Source organism: Chrysemys picta, chromosome 7 (genome assembly GCF_011386835.1).
Source record: "Chrysemys picta bellii isolate R12L10 chromosome 7, ASM1138683v2, whole genome shotgun sequence".
Classification (NCBI taxonomy): domain Eukaryota; kingdom Metazoa; phylum Chordata; order Testudines; family Emydidae; genus Chrysemys; species Chrysemys picta.
In genome coordinates, this window is record NC_088797.1 from 59,739,432 (window position 1) to 59,756,381 (window position 16,950).

The following is a 16,950-nucleotide window of genomic DNA, read 5'->3' on the forward strand; positions in this document are numbered from 1 at the left end:
CTGCTGCTTGGGGAAAAAGGACTAAAGGTGTCTTCACAGCAGTTAGCTCGAGTTGGAACGTGAGCATTACCCTTACTTGACTCCTGTCCCCCACACACAAATCTCTAGTTTGAGTAAAGTCAGCAGGAGGTAGCTAGCCCGTCAAGACACCCTGACATAAGCTCTCCCCAGCCACTGCTTGTGGCCCTTTGCCAAGGCAGTGGAAGTGTAACAGCCTGTCAAAACTAATGTAAAGTCCTAAGTACTTATTTCAGGAGGTTTCTGAGTTTGCGTCTGATAGTAATGTGTTCAGCTTTAAGACCTGATTAGGCTATACGCCTACTCTATTTAGTTAACTGGGTTCATTGTAGAATGTTCCTGTAGAATTTTATGCTGATGTATTGATTTTATAGGTCGATTCCCTGGGTCTATAATTGGAAGTTCTCTTGTGTAATTACATTCCATACTTGGTTGTCATTCCGTTGTAAGAGGAACATTTGGATCTTTGTAGGTTCTCAGGAGTGGCAGACCCTGTTGCTGGGTTACAGATTTCCCCCATTTTGGGGGGGGCCTGCACAACATTACACTTTCAGGCTCAAGCAGACCACTTAATCCAGGGGGTGGCCAACCTGTGGCTCCGGAGCCATATGCGGCTTTTCAGAAGTTAATATGCGGCTCCTTGAATAGGCACTGACTCCTGGGCTGGAGCTACAGGTGCCAACTTTCCAATGTGATGGGGGGTGCTCACTGATCAACCCCTGGCTCTGCCACAGATCCTGCCCCCACTCTACCCGTTCCTGCCCCCTTCTCTGAGCCTGCAGTGCCCTCGCTCCTCCCCCTCCATAGCCTCCTATATGCCACGAAACAGCTGATGGGGAGGAAGCGGGAGGTGCTGATCGGCTGGTCTGCCAATGAGTGGGAGGCGCTGGGAGCGGGGGGGAGAAGGGGTTAATGGGGGACTGCTGACATACTACTGTGGCTCTTTGGCAATGTACATTGGTAAATTCTGGCTCCATCTAAGGCTCAGATTGGCTACCCCTGACTTAATCTAATTCTACAGGAGTCTCAAGATATTCCCTCAATATAGAAACGTGTAACTTCCAAAATCTTTGCAAAGCCAACAGTGTTCAGAGAATCAGTTAGGAGGTAGTGCCTCATCCTTCTGTCAGTCCCCAGTGCCAGCAGCTGCAACTGAGATTTTCTGCCTCACTGAGAAAAGTTAGGTGAAAAATCCACACCCCTGACCGATCTAGCTTTGCCAACCCAATCCCCACTGTAGGCACAGCTATGCTGACAGAAGCATGCTTCCATTGACCTCGCTACTGTTGTTCAGGAAGCTGGTGTTCCTACACTGTTGGAAAAACCCCTTTTGCCGGTGCAGGCTGCAGCTACACTATGGGGTTATGCTGGCATACCTATGGCTCTCTAGTTATGCTAGCATAGTCTCTGTGGTGTAGACATACCCTTACATTAGCCTGATCTGGTGCAGGTGTTTCCTAGGGTTTCTCTTAAGACAACTTGAGGCTACTCAGGAACTAGAGTCTAAAGAACAGATTCTCCTGGAGCCAAGTTTGATATTTTGGCTGACAGAACTTCTTAATGGGAAGACAGAATGGAGGTGGGGAAGCCCAAAATTGAGATGCTATCATTGTATTAGGGCAGAGCTTCTCAAACTGTGGGTGGTCTGTGTGCTCCATTCAGATGGTCCACAGATAGTTCCCTCTAAGGTGTGTGCCTGGGCGGCTGCACATGAGAGAATGAAGGGCCACCCACCTAATTAGTGGAGCTGCACAGGCATGGCTCCACTAATTAGGTGCCTGGACCCTAGAGAAGATGCACATGTAAGGTGAGATAGTGGCCTTGTGGAGGGAATAGGTGGAGGGGGCAGTGGGGTGAGAAGAGAGGGTGGGGGGAATTGGGGACGTGCAGGGTTGCGGTGGCCAGAGAATGAGGCGACTTTCCCCAGCTCCAGGGCTGCGGCTGCTGGGGAGCGATGACCCTCCTTCCCAGCCTCAGCTCTGTGGCTGCCGTGGCGGGAGAGACCCCCCCACCCCTTCCCAGCCCCAGCTCAGGGGCTGCCGTGGCAGGGGAGAGAGGGCACATCCATTGCATTAGAAAGGTAAGACTATTGATATTAAAATGTGAGTTGTGTGTTTTTATTTGTAGAATACAAAAATGTTAATTATTAAGGTTTTTTTATATAGTGTTTTTATCCAAAGTGCTTTACAATAGTTAGCTAATGGTACAAACAACATTTGGAAAGATCATTAAGTGGTCCACCAAGACCCTCAGCAATTTTCAAGTGGTCCGCGGGAAAAAAAAGTTTGAGAACCACTGTATTAGGGAGTTAAAGTTACAATTCTTTTAGAAGACCTAATACAGGACAACTCTAATAAATGGGGGGAATTGGGGGGTGGGGGAAAAAAAAAATCACACTTTGGGAAAATGACTCAAGATCTATATGCCAGTATTTCTCCCTTGACACCCAGTGAAGGTTCTTTTGGATTTACTGTCAATTTCTTAAATTCTTTGGCTGCTTTAACTGTTTAATATGAAGCCTGATTTGAGAGAGCATGACTGAATGCAAGATACATGGATGAAAAAAGGTAAAATTTTATCTAAAGACAAAAATATCCATAGCTTTACTGATGTGGCTAAGGCCACCCAGACTCATTTGCCTTCCAATCTTTCTTACTTGGAATGGAAATAAAGCAGAGAAACCCACTCAAATAATGGCTCATAGATAAGGTAGCTTATTTTTATGATTTGGATTACACCAATGCTCTTTTGGCACGTCCTGCATCAAATCCTCCGATTTTTACATTATGAGGAAGTTGCCTCGGAAACTAACATTGTTAGTTCTAGTACTGAATTTTTGATATTTTCTTCTGCTAATTCCCCGCCCCCCACCCCGTTCTTTTTTTGTGACATGCACCATTATCACCTTGACCATATCTATTTGCTTTGATTTAGCACATGGATTAATGGTAAAATTTGAGAGGGAATAAGTTTAACACATTTTTCTTTTTTCCTCAGTATGTTTAGATCACACAAAACAAACAAGGAGAGCCCAACCACCATTTTAAACTTTAGTGCTTTATCTTTCCCCACCTTTAGATTGTCTGACTTCATGGAAGCTAATTAAAAATGGAGGATAAATGGAAGAATGTTCAGTGGCGACTGCTGTTTTACACAAAATAGAACACATTTAAAAACCATACGTTGCTGAATACAAAGTAATAAAGAGGTGTTGCTAGCTAGCTGTTTTGGCTTACCCCAGTGTCGAATGTAACCCTAGAAGTCAGAGACACAAGTTGGGGAGGTAATATCTTTTATCGGACCAACTTCTGATGGTGAGAGAAACAAGCTTTCGAGCTTACACAGAGCTCTTCAAGCGACCTCAGGAGCTGTGTTTAAGCTCAAAAGCTCGTTCCTCTCCCCAACAGAAGTTGGGGAGGTAATATTTTTTATTGGACCAACTTGTCGCTCTAAATCCTGGGACTGACAGCTATAACACCTCTGCATACAACTTTGAAGTCAATGGCAGATTTACACAGAAGTACCAACCAAAGCAGCGTATTCTCCAAATTGCTACAAATATATGTTCTTAAGTTTCTCTCACTGATGATGGAATCTTAGACAAGTTCTTCTCACACTTGTCTGTATTCTCCCTACCATCATGCTCTCTTGGCTACACCTAGCGAGCCAAAGTCTCCTGTGAGCCCAGACCTCTTGACTGCAAGGGCACAGGATGGATACCCCAAGAACAGAGAATACATTCTCTATTTGAACCTCAGTTAAGTCATGAACAATTCTCTCAACTTGTTCTGAACACTAGTTGCCTTGTGGTTTACCCAGCTTTAGAATTACTGTACTTTTCAACACACACACACACACACACACACACACACACACACACACACACACCCTTTTGTCTGATCACAGCCACACATTTTAACCACTTGTTATATACTCCGCCTACCTGCATTCATAGCTGGTTGCCAATCCAGTTTTCTTGCCACAGAGAAAGCAGTGCTTTGTAGTTTTCTTTTTTGTTTGCACTGAACCATTCACAGGTGGGAGATGGGTTGCTTCACCTGCTTTCAAAGGTAAAACACGTAATGAACAGATTTTATAGTTACATTTGCTGTTGAACACTTGTATTTCAAGAGATGATATTCAACTAGTCCCACAGCCAGAGAACATACTTTGCCTTTACATAACACCTTTCAAATCGGGCTCCAGTCTGTTTTAAAAGCATCAGTTAAGCCTCACAGCATCTTAGAAAAGTGGAGGTAGGCTATGGGTCCTGACAGACAAGAGAGGTTAAGCAACTGGTCTAAGTTCACATTAATGAAGGGCAGAACCAAGCAGTGAAGCTCCAAGCCTGTCTCCCTGATGCATTGTGTATGTTTTTATTTTGTGACTGGAACAGAATGCCTTGACCACTGGTGACTTTCCAGTGAAATCAGTGGACCATTAGGATGTACCCAGTATATAGCATATGCAGCAGCAAGTAAACTCAGAGATGTTTGCCCTTTAAATATCATAATATAACAGGTGTCTGGATATGTTAAGTTAACATTTTAAAGTTTTGCAGACATATTGCAAGGTAACAGGAAAAGTAGGCATGAAATGACAAGATACTCATTTTCCCCTTCACCAGAGAGATTTGAACACTTTAGTCAGTCACCTTGTCCACGCACACTTACTGTATGATGCCATGTGGCAAGTGATGGTTAGCAATCAGGAGAGGAAAATACCAACCTATACAGAGGATTATAAATGCATTTCTGCTGCATCCATCACCATCGTATCTGGATGCTCACAGCACAAGCCATCACATAAGTACTTTACGTACATCACAGCTTAGTTTCTAATAGCCAGTCCTTTTCAGATGCAACTGGCAGTGGACCAAATTCAGCCCTAAGCTAAGCTGACATAGCTCCCAGTGCGTGAGTGGGAGTTGTGCCTGCTTACACAAGGGCTGAGTTTGTCCCACTGAAGCAATGGCTGCTTGGCATGGAAGACTTATTTCTAGATCTAGCTAGTCCACACTATCAGTTTCATCCTCTAAAACTGTGCTCAATTTACTGGGCTCCATTTTGGGGAGCGGTTCTGTCCCCAGACACTTATCAGCGGGTTTCAGTTAGCCCAGTTTGGGAATGGTGTTGAGAGCAGTATATAATGTTAAGGGTTTATACAACAGGGTGGATTTAAAAATATTTTTCCTACTGTGGACCATACTGATTCATAGATCCCAAGGCCAGAAGGGCCACTGTGATCATCTAGTCTGACCTCCTATATAGCACAGGCCAGAGAACTGCCCCAAAATAACTCAAAAAAGAGAGCGCCTCATGGACAAATGCCCTCCCATCTGCAATGAAATAATATCCTTGCTGCTTGTTCAGCAGCTGGAAATGAGAGAAGCCAACACCATGTGACTATTCAGCCCTCCATGGACCATCAGTTATTTGCAGAGTACAGTTTGGGAACTGCCTTTTTCACTAGTGTCTTGCTCTTTCCAAGGCGATTAACCTGGCTGACAAATTTACTGTAACATCAGCCACTGAAGAGTGAAGTCTGCAGCACAACACACTGCAGGAGACCATTAGCAATTCGTTTCCTAGGAAATCTCACAAGGCTCTGCACAGTGCAACACCAGCCTCTCCGCTTCTCAGAGGTCTGGAACTGTTTGCAAGACATGCTGTTTACTGGCGTAACAGTGGTTTTCAACCTTTTTTTCATTTGCAGACCCCTACAAAATTTCAAATGGAGGTGCGGACCCCTTTGGAAATCTGAGTTTGTCTGCGAACCCCCAGGGCTCTACGGACCACAGGCTGAAAACAACTGGCATACCGTGCACCAGGCTAGAACCTGTGCTGGTGTAAATTGGCATAAATAGCTCTAGTTAAGACAGTGTTGCTAGTTTATAGCTCCTGAGCACCTGGTTCACCATGCTGTGCCACAAATGGCTGAAAAATAAATGCCTGGTAATAACTTTGACACTGACAGTCTCTGATAAGCCTGCTTAGATCTGATCTTCCAAGTGCATTCAATTGCATTTCATCTGATTATTCAAATGCTGCCACTTTGAACCACTTAAAATGCTTCAAAGCAGATGAAGGAGAACACTGTGTAAGAGCCTATTAAATATACCCAAGCAGTTTGCAAACAAGATTGTTTGCAGAGTTAAAAGACAAACATATCAGAAGTCAAGCTACTTGGCAACCAATAATAGCTGGAGATTACAATACAGTACACACAGCTCATATGATGGATGTTCCAAGAGTTACAGAGTCAGCTAGTGTTCTCACAAAGTTATATGACCTACATGTACAAAGTCTACCATGTACCCCTCCCTCCCGCCCCAACTAAAGAAAACCTGATATATTTTATTTGTAAGGCCCTTCCAGTCAAATACATTGTTCTGGCACAGATAACAGCACCAAGAGCGGTGCCATAGAAAAGAACAAATAAGCTTTGACAGTGCAAGCGCTATGGCAAGCATGTATATACATCCATGTAGTAAGTCCAGATGGAGGAGAAACCTTAATATCCCACTTACCCTTATCGGCTGTACACGATCGCAGAGGAGAAGGGAAGAAAACAGTACGAAGTCCTACAAAATACTCACCCCCCAACTCATTTTTTGGAGTGGACTACATAAGCAATAGCTTCCTTGACCCTGGTGAGTACCATTATAGCGCACACATACCCCCTTTGGACTGGAGATGGGAGCTAATGACTCAGCTGGACATTAATGTAGCTTTGGATTAACCAACAACGCCACCAGCAGTGGAAGGAAGACAGTGTCCACTGCCTCTGCCAATAGGTCATCAACAGTTGTAACTGTGAAAGTCATATGATTCCCTTTTGAGGAACAAGATCTTCTAGTTGATTCATCACAAATATATCTTAAGATCTTAGATCTTATTGCTCATCACTTTTTCCAACGTTATGCTAGATGGAGGAAAAGTCTGTAGGACAACTGTGAACGGTGTGAAGCAAAAGAGGAAAAGAATCAATCATGCTCAACTGATTTCTTAACTCTTAAGTAAACAAGAATCATTGCTATTGTGAGTTCCTTGGACTTGCATGTAGGTTTGGGGATTGCCTGCAGGCTCTGAAAGTTAGAAAAACTAGAGATACTCTATCCAACCCCAACACAGCAGTCCTAACTTCCTAAGATGTCTTGCCTGTACGAGAAACCTATGCAAGGCTTGAAGCCAGTAGAGGCCTTCCCAAGAACCTGCTATTGAAAAATGTTTAAGAGTTTTTAAAAGATGAATTTACTGAGCTAACACAAAAATAACTATTAAAGCTAGTCTGAAAACAAAATGAACACACTGATACTTTCCTTGAATAAGGAATTAAATATAGCCAAGAAGCTTATCTCCAGGACTGCGAGAAAGAATGGTATTCATCACTGAAGGGCTTACTCTGCAACACGCTCCCTGAGATGCATAAATAACTCTTTAAGGAAAAAGGTTCACAGAGACAACAGAGCTGGTGAGGTTTTATCAGGCTGTGTGCTGGAGCAATCATTGCTTAAAGCAACAGTAGCTAGTAGCAGTATCCTTCTACCTCTGTCCCCAACAAATAGCTAGACTTGTTTCAGACAGCAGAGCTACTTACATACACTGAACTAGACCAGGTGCACACTGTTCTTGTTCTCTAACAATGGAACTACACAAATTGTTCAGAGAAACATCTGTTTACATACAACTGAGTTTTAATCACACACCAATGACCGTTTAACATTCAGATTATCAAAATATACTAATATTCAAAATGGAACCAAAAATAAGAACGTTACTCATGCGAACTTCTCCAGAGATAAATACTCCCCTTAAAGAATATCTAATGCTCTTCGATATCCAAATATAAGACACTTGCAAGTTACAATAATATTCTGAACACTAACATTTTACCACAATACCTACAACTGTACTTGCATGTAAAAAACAGTACACACATGTAAAAGGTTCTGAATCATTTACAAGTACAGTGCATTAAAATTAGCCCTGCTCACTTCAAATTCTTTTGCAAGTGTTAAGAGTATATTAACTCTAAATGAAGTGTGCATCAACTAAGCTATTCTTAAAACTATCTTTAGGCAAACACACATTATATAAATCATTGGCAGTGTTAAGCAGAAAGGCTACAATTTAAATACAAAATACTGCAATAAACGAATCTTAATAAAAAAGTGGGATAAAACAAAGCAAACAGGCAATTTTTTTTTTTTTTTTAAGAGCAGGTCTACACTACCAACTTACATTGGTTTAACCATATCGCTCAGGGGTGTGAAAAAGCCATACCCCTGAGCAACATAGTTATACCAACCTAACCCCCAGTGTAGTCAGCGTTATGCTTCTCCCGTCGACATGGCTACCACCTCTCGGGAAGGTGGATTAACTATGCCGACGGGAGAAGCTCTCCTGTCAGCATAGTAGCCTCTTCGCTGAAGCGCTTTAGTGGCCCCACTGCAGCGTTTTAAGTGTAAACTTGCCCTAAGAAAAGTGAGTATTGGCAAGGAAAACATGGCAGCCAGGCATTAGGAAGCATACAGGAATAAGATGGCAGCAACAGGTAAGAGCTTATTTTATTAAATTAGAAATATAGATCAACATTTTCAAGCTTGGATCCCCGAAGTCAGGCGTCTAAATCCATATCTAGACATTAAACATGTGGCTTGATTTTCAGTAGTTACTGGACATTCACAGCTCCCCACTAACACAAGTAGTGTGATGTTTGCTCCAATGACACACCAAACTCGGGACCTTATCTGTAACCCTCAACTCCCACCCTGCCCTCGCCTGCTCCATGTTTCCTATTGCAAGGTCTTTCAGGACCCAGTCCTGCACACATAAGAGTAACTTCACTATGTGAGTAGTCCCACTGACTTTAATAGGTGCATAATTGTTTGCAGGATCAGCCCCTTTACATGATAAACTCTTCAGTGCAGAGAACATGTGTATTTTTGTGGACGATACAGAACACTTTGGCGCTTAGTGAACAACAAAAATAATGCAGCTAAAACACAGTTTTAGTACCACCTCCATGTTCTTATATAGCACTGATGGAAAGTGCTTTAAAAAGGACGGCATCATCATTACCCCCATTTTACAGATGGGGAAACTGAGGCACATAGAGGTACATGGCTTGCCCAAGGTTATCCAACAGGGCAGTGACAGAGCCAGGAATACTCTCCTGAGTCCCAAATTCTACCCAAGGCCAGAATGAGATCCATGTATGAAAGTACAACTCAAAAAATTCAGGTTTAATACCATTCTGTAAAAATCTAATACAGAGAAAGTGTTTCAAAGCTTTATGCCCTACAAAGGTATAATTCTTGCTCTTTGCATGTTTGATAACTGGGAAGAGACTTAAACAGTCAACTTCAGCTCTTTAAACAAATTCACATTACTTACCTATTCTTTTCCCTGTAGCTGCAACATTTCCATTCATTCCAAGCCCATGGGCAGACTAAAAACAAGAATATTTTAAGTGGAATTACTGACAGATGGTAAACAAATAAAAGATTAAGCAATTTCATATCAGCTTGTCTGAAGCTCATGTTGTATCAGTCAATATACGTATGAAGAGAGCTATGAAGTATTTTGTATATGAAGTTCAAGTTAACATGGAACAAACCTTGTTTAAAATGACTGCGATTTAATAGTCTTTCCGTACTTTATACGGCATATTAGAAATGTGGTACAGCATATTAAAAAAGTCTGTGGTTAGGCACATACAGTGTCAGTTACAAGGTAGCCTTTAAAATGGCTCACAATCAGGGAATAGCTGGAGGACATTTCTACACATACAGTATTTATCCAGCAGAGTTACAAGTAGTAAAGGAGTTTACATTCTGAACCAAAAGTACTTTAACATTACTGTAAATCTGTAGGAAAATTGCCTCTAGAAACCCATTAGCTAAACATGCAATCAAGGTGCCAAAGAAATCGAAAAAACAGTCTGTTTGAACTATTGATGGCGTGAGATGAGATTTATAGTCCACCAGCTTGAAAAATAGGCATTTTTTGGCAGTCTTTACTAGAGACTATAGTAAAACCCCAATTGTTCAGGAAATACTGGTACTTACTAGGAAGTATTCAGCAGCTTCATCTGGGGGAGAGGCTTTCCTAAAGCTTTCTTCCTGAAAACACTGGAGGTTCGTAGGGAGTGCAATACCAGAAGTCCGAAACCTGCCTGTCCCGCAGGAATTCTGTAAACTTTCCCTGCTTGTGCTTCGGGCCAGCGAAGCTAGAAATTCTAAGTTATTTACAGAACCCACAGGTTCTTTGGATGCCTTGTTTGCCACCTCTGTGATGTCCCTAGCCTCCATTTTAGAAATGATATCGGGTCTTTTGCCAGGCGAGTCTACCTTCACACCACGAAATCTTGTAGTCCTTGGAAAAGAGGAGTCTGCTATATTGCGGACCTCCAAAGATCGGAGCAGATTTGGGGAGGCAGCAGGTCTCAAGTTACCGACCTCAAAGCATTTGGGTTGTGTCTGTGGTTTCAGAGAACTGTGATGTGCCATTTGGGCTGAATACCGAAGAGGTGACAAGAGTGTGTTCTTCTGAGGACTTAGTTCACGAGTGTTGAGAAGTCCAGCCTCCATTGTTGTAGCGCTCAGGATTTTTGTAATGGGTTTGCTATGCTGTTCTACAGCTTTAGACTCGTCATCCCCATCAGACAGTCCAAGCTCTGGGTTTACCTTCCCTATTCCATATAATTCACTATACTGTTCAGCAGTGTTTGCTTCTGCTAACAAAGCAAAAGCATCTGTTTCAGGTAGAAGCTTGTCTTCTGTTGCACACAGTTCTACGTTTGTTAGATGTGGATACAAGAGAGGATCGTCCTCATTTGTGGATGTCACATTTTCTAAAACTTTTTCTGAATTTATAGGCAGCGATGGGACAGGGGGAAGGAAGTTATTTGTAGGTAGTTTTGCATTTTCTAGTTCAACACGAGATATTTTCGGTGGTAGTCGAATGCTATTAACTGACTGAGACCGGGAGGTGCTCTCCCAGTTGTCATCTTCCTTAAGAAAGTCACTAGTAATGGATGGCATTGTTCTACCAGCAGTGGCCAGAGTAGCCAAAGCTGAAAGTGCATTCTGGGAAGACTCCGAGGGATATGAATTCCCAGGAGGAGGTAGGCAGGACTGTCCAATGTGGGGGAGTACTCTTAAAAACCGGTGACGAGCAGCTGCTGCTGAACTGCTAGATGGTCGAGGAGCTATAGGTGGACGAGGTTTCACCTTGACAGTCTTCTTAGGCTATTTCAAAGGGGAAAAAAAGACATTAATTGCATTACAATAGCATCTAGAGAATCCAACTGACACTAGGTCCCCATTGTGCTAGGGGCTGTATGTACACATAGTAAGAGATTGACCCTGCACAGAAGATAAAGGGGACTGACACAGAGACTAAAGTGACATACCTAAGTTCTACAGCAGAGGTGGGAACTGAACCCAGCCTAGTGCCTCAGTCTCTTGTTCATACTTTTTCTAATTAAAAAGGCATCGATACTTTTCAGCAGCTAATCATCTTGCTTACTGATTAAGGAAAGTGGGTGAGGTAATATCTTTTATTGGATCAACTTCTGTTGGTGGAAGGACAAGTTTTCAAGCTACACATTCTGTGTAACTCAAAAGCTTGTCCAATTCACCAATGGAAGTTGGTCCAATAAAAGATATTACCTCACCCACCTTGTCTCTCTCATATCCTGGGACTGACACCACTTGCTTATTGACTGTACTTATGAACACCATAGCATTACTACAAAACAGCAGAATTAAGTATTAAATAGCCTTATGTTAGTGAAGCATTAAAAGGTGAAACAATCCATGATACAGCACTGAATTTTTTGAATGCTGAGGCAGTGGGTCCAGATTAAACTATTATTTGCATAATCAAAGACCACTTGCGCCTCAGCCCACCATGTAACAAAATGAATACCAAAAGATATGCCTTTATGCCTACATTATCCAAGAGCACAACCAGAATGTATTTAATCAGCACTCTAGAAAGACCTGCAATGGGAAGACATGAACCATTTTATTGTGGGGGTACTGAGATCACAACCTCACCTTTTTACTGAGATTCATGTTCTCCATCTTTGCCTTGAGCAGTTTCATTTTATTCATAGTAATCGAGTTCTCAATAATCTGTTGGCCAGAAGGAGATGCCTCTGTTTCTTCGTCGTCATCTGTGTATAAGTTATAAACTGAACCACCACTGAAAAGAGAAAAAAAATAAAGCTTTTGTGTTTTCACACACTATAATCAAGGTACTTATCCAAAAACTATCAATGTAGCGTACACACACACACACACACACACACACACACACACACACACAACTAGAAAGACAAAGCCAGTAGTCCATCCGTTGACAAAGCATTATATGAACTGTATGAAAGGATATATCAAAAGTAATTTTCTTAGGTGAAAACAAGAATTCCTTGATGTTCACACCATGAAATGATAATGATGAGATTAGAATATAGCCAAGCTACTGGGAAATTATTGTACTGTATGCAGTTGTTTTGCACCCACTATATATTTTCCCTTAAGAGTCAACATCCAGTTCCATTAGTGTCTCCTGCTGGCATGGCCAAAGCTGTTAATTGTGTGACTCAGACAACAGGCTGATCATTTTTCCCATTAATTAGACACCGTCATGTATGGGAAGTCCAAATTTCTATCCATCCCAAGGGGTGCTTTCACCATAAATGAAAATGGAAGGGTCACCCACGTGGATTTGACATTCTAGGTCTGTTTTTTAAAATAAAAAACAAATAGGATCAGTTAGGGTTCTAAAGAATCTCATTTGGAAAAAGGAAACACTAATACCGCTAGACCTAACAAGAAAAAATACATCTAACACAGCCTGCCAATCAACGGCACCGATCACTGGAAATAATGTATCACAACACCATCTTCTAAAATACACAGGTTTTAAATCTTATACCTAATTTTTTTCCTCTAGCAAGCATTATTTTATTAATACACCTCCAACATTTAACTGTGAAACACTGGGAACATTAAAAAGGTTATAGGGTTTGATTCATACAAGTGTCTTATCAAGTTTAACAGAAGTATTTTCTCGCCAAGAGAGACATGGAAAGAACTAACAGCCAGGAAGTAGTTATCGCGGTCAAACAGGTGTAATTATAACAAAGCATGCCAAATTTCATATTTGCGCGAGCCACATGTGTCTGAATCATATGATCACAAATTAAAGCTGTCATCTTCCATGGTTTACAGAAGCACCTGGCCTTCCTCCCAAAAGACAGCAGCTAAGGGGTAGCTGGAGCGTCTGTAAGGGTGCCATGGCCAAGCAGGAAACAGCGATTTCCTGAATCACAAGATGCTCTACTGCTGACAAACAGCTGACAATGAACGTTATGTTCTTAAGCATTTCCTTGGCTGGCAAGCTGGAAAATGCTACTGTTCTAAGGGTTATTCTGAACCTTTTCACATCAAGCTCAACTGGAAGGAAAGCTTAATTTGTGTCCTTTCTTCCCTCCTTCACTCCCCCATGACCCACACAAAAGACAATCCATTTTTTTTATTTTTTTAAAGTTGAATAAAGATTGGGCTGTCTTTAGGAGAAATGTCCTTGGCTAGTTTCTCCCTGAAAGTACTGTGGTTAAAACAGAGCAGGAAGAGGAGTATTTAGTTTGGTGCACCTAGCACAACTAGGCCCTAACCTGGTTAGGTGCTCTGCGTGTTCCTCAAACAATAAAAATGAACATTGTTCCTAACAAGTGAGTTTATTTTTACTATTTTGATACACTAATTTGGACCAACAGCCCTAACAAGTTGTCCTAGGAAAACCCATTCAGCATAATGTATTTCTCTGAAAATAAAGCATTTAGCTAAACTCAGGTACATTCATATTTCAAATCATACATTAGAATACCATGGTCTTAACTGACAGGGAAATTCAGACTGCTAATTTTTAAGAATTAGAACACTTGGCAGATACTAGAAAGTACAGAAAAAGACAAATATGAAAGACTAAGTTCCTTCTTACAATTTCCTACCCTATGATGTCCATAGGCTTAGCCTTAAAATCTGATTTCCAAAAGGAAAGGAAAGCGACAAGAGACTTAGAACCTATCCCAAGTTTCATAGTAGCAGCCGTGTTAGTCTGTATCCGCAAAAAGAACAGGAGTACTTGTGGCACTTTATTAGTCTCTAAGGTGCCACAAGTACTCCTGTTCTTATCCCAAGTTGATATACACCAGACTAGCAAAGGCAGGGTATCTAGAGATCATAGAAGCCAGATTTTTGGGCTCCACCCCTGCCCCAGATTCAATGTCCAGTGCTGCAGGCAGGTTGCAGCAAGCCAACAGATAGTCAGTTGTTGCTGGTTCTATCTCCTTACCTTCTTGTTTCAAAGTTGCACACGATACCAAATGTGCTACTTACTGAAGCCGAGTGATGTGCGTGAAGGGCACAGTGAGAGCTCTCTCTCATATTCCTGGCTTTCTCCTCCTTCCCTCCACTTACTACACATTTTTATCATCTCCTTCTATATAGTATACAGTAGTTTGAGAAAGCACACATTCAGCAGTAGTTGAGCTTTGAGGCAAGAGACATTAAATAATATTCTTATAACAACATGCGGATGGATACATGAAAACATCATGGCTGCCAGCCAAGTGAATATATGTGGCATCAGATATACAACTCCCACCCTGGATTCAAAAAGCCATAGAGCTCCTATCTAGTGAGCTAAATGCCTGAGGTATAAACACGTAAGTTAGGATTTGTTTGCCATCATTACTTTTCAAAGCACCACAAAGTTTTAGGCATCTGCTTCTGGAGTCTGTAGCCTCTAGTAAGTAAAGGTCATTTTCAGCTTAGTAACTCAAGAGATTCAACTTTTAACTGTTGGCTGAATCAATGGCAAAAAAGGAAAAAAAAAATCTGAACTCATTTAGAAAAAGATGGTTACCTTTGGTAACTGTTGTTCTTCGAGCTGTGTTGCTCATGTCCATTCCATTGTAGGTGTGTGTGCTTGCCACATGCACCGGTGCCGGAAGTTTTTCCCTCAGTAGTATCTATAGGGGACTAGCTCTGGTGTCCTCTGGAGTGGCATGCGTATGCGCCAGTATAAAGAGCGTTACTGGCTTCCCCCTCCCTCAGTTCCTTCTTGCCGCAACACTGACAGAGGGGAAGGAGGGTGGGTCATGGAATGGACATGAGTAACATCTCAAAGAACAACAGTTACGAAAGGTAACCATCTTTTTAACTTCAAGGGCTTGCTCATGTCCATTCCATTGTAGGTGACTCCCAAGCAGTATCATTGAAGGTGGGTTCAGAGTTCAGGAACGCGTTGATTGCAATACAGCTCTGCCAAATCCAGCATAATCTCTGGCTTGCTGGGTGATGATGTAATGTGTTGTGAACATGTGTACTGAAGACCACATCGGGGCCCTGCAGATGTCCTGGATAGGGATGTGTGCCAGGAAAGCTGCCGAAGACACCTGAGCCCTAGTCGAGCGAGCCTTCACTATCTGTGGAGGCCCAACCTGCGCCATCTCGTAACAAGTACGGATGCAGGCGGTGATCCAATTCAAAATCCTCTGAAGACACCGGAAGGCCCTTCATCCTGTCAGCTATTGCGATAAAGAGCTCGGTCAATCTGCGAAAGGGCTTTGTGCGCTCCAGGTAGAATGCCAGGGTGCGCCTGACATCTAGAGTGTGTAGCCACCTCTCCTCATTGGTCATGTGAGGCTTTGGACAGAACACCAAGAGGAAGATATCCTGGTTGACATGGAAGTATGACACCACTTTTGGCTGAAAGGCTGGATGAGGCCACAGCTGGACCTTGTCCTTGTAGAATATTGTGTATGGGGGCTCCGAAGTGATGGCTTTAATTTCGGAGACATGTCTCACCAAGGTAATAGCTACAAGGAATGCAACCTTCCACTATGAGTGGGAAAGGGAACAAGAAGCCATAGGCTCAAAGGGCGGACAAGTGAGCCTAGAGAGGACCAGGTTGAGGTCCCATTGGGGAACCGGGTCCCAGACCGGTGGAAAGAGTCTTTCAAGGTCCTTCAGGAACCTGACTGACATCTCATGCAAGAACACCGATCTACCCTGGATGCAAGGATGGAAGGCCATTATGGTGCACCTTGATCAAAGAGAAGCGAGGCCCTGATGCTTTAAGTGAAGCAGGTAATCCAGGATGTACTGCAGAGACGACTGGGTTGGGGAGATATTCCACTCCAACGCCCAAGCAGGAGAAACGCTTCCACTTTGCCAGGCAAGTTGCTCCAATGGAGGGCTTTCTGCTCTCCAAGAGAGCCTGCTGTACCTGACTACAGTAGGCTTGTTTCTCTGGATTCAGCCACATAGCATCCAAGCTGTGAGGTGAAGAGGTTCGGTTCGGGTGCAGGAATCTACCACGATCCTGTGAGAGTAGGTCTGGGCGGCTGGGAAGGGGCCATGGGGCTGCTACAACTAGGTGATTGAGCATGCCGAACCAATGCTGGTAAGGCCATGCTGGGGCAAGCATAATGAACTGTGTCTTGTCCCTCTTGATCTTTAGGAGGACTTTGCTGATGAGTGGAATTGGCGGGGAGGTGTACATCAGGTCTCCTGACCATGACAGAAGAAAGGCATCGGATAAGTAAGCCTCTGCCGAGGCCTTGGAGAGAACAAAACTGATGTCACTTTCTATTCTGTCTGGTGGCAAATGGGTCCACTCGGGGAGCTCCCCACTTCTGAAAGAGCATTCTGACAACCTACAAGTGAAGGGACCACTCGTGATGAGAGAAGGACCTGCTGAGGTGATCCACCAGCATGTTCCTGACGCCGGGGAGGTGTGAGACTTCCAGGTGGATTGCATGCCAGATGCAGAAGTCCCACAGATGGAGGGCCTCCTGGCACAGAGCTGACAATCAAGCTCCCCTCTGCCTGTTGACATAGAACATGGA

General features: G+C 42.9%; 1 protein-coding gene across 6 annotated transcripts in view; it reads right to left on the reverse strand.

Annotated features, from left to right (window-relative positions):
• Positions 1 to 3,935: 3,935 nt before the first annotated feature.
• Positions 3,936 to 16,950, reverse strand: part of LOC101947364 (AN1-type zinc finger protein 4) — a 32,749-nt gene continuing 19,734 nt past the window's right edge. For 2 of the 6 annotated variants that reach the window (XM_042856091.2, XM_042856089.2), the window contains 4 exons: positions 12,086 to 12,233; positions 10,091 to 11,272; positions 9,417 to 9,471; positions 3,942 to 4,079 (listed from right to left, as the gene is read on the reverse strand). In XM_042856091.2, coding sequence (XP_042712025.2) covers positions 3,958 to 4,079; positions 9,417 to 9,471; positions 10,091 to 11,272; positions 12,086 to 12,233 — 1,507 coding nt within the window. In that variant the 3' untranslated portion in view covers positions 3,942 to 3,957. Of the gene's footprint in view, positions 4,080 to 9,416; positions 9,472 to 10,090; positions 11,273 to 12,085; positions 12,234 to 16,950 lie in introns of all 6 variants that reach the window. The other 4 variants (XM_008175464.4, XM_042856093.2, XM_042856090.2 and 1 more) reach the window with 3 other exon arrangements.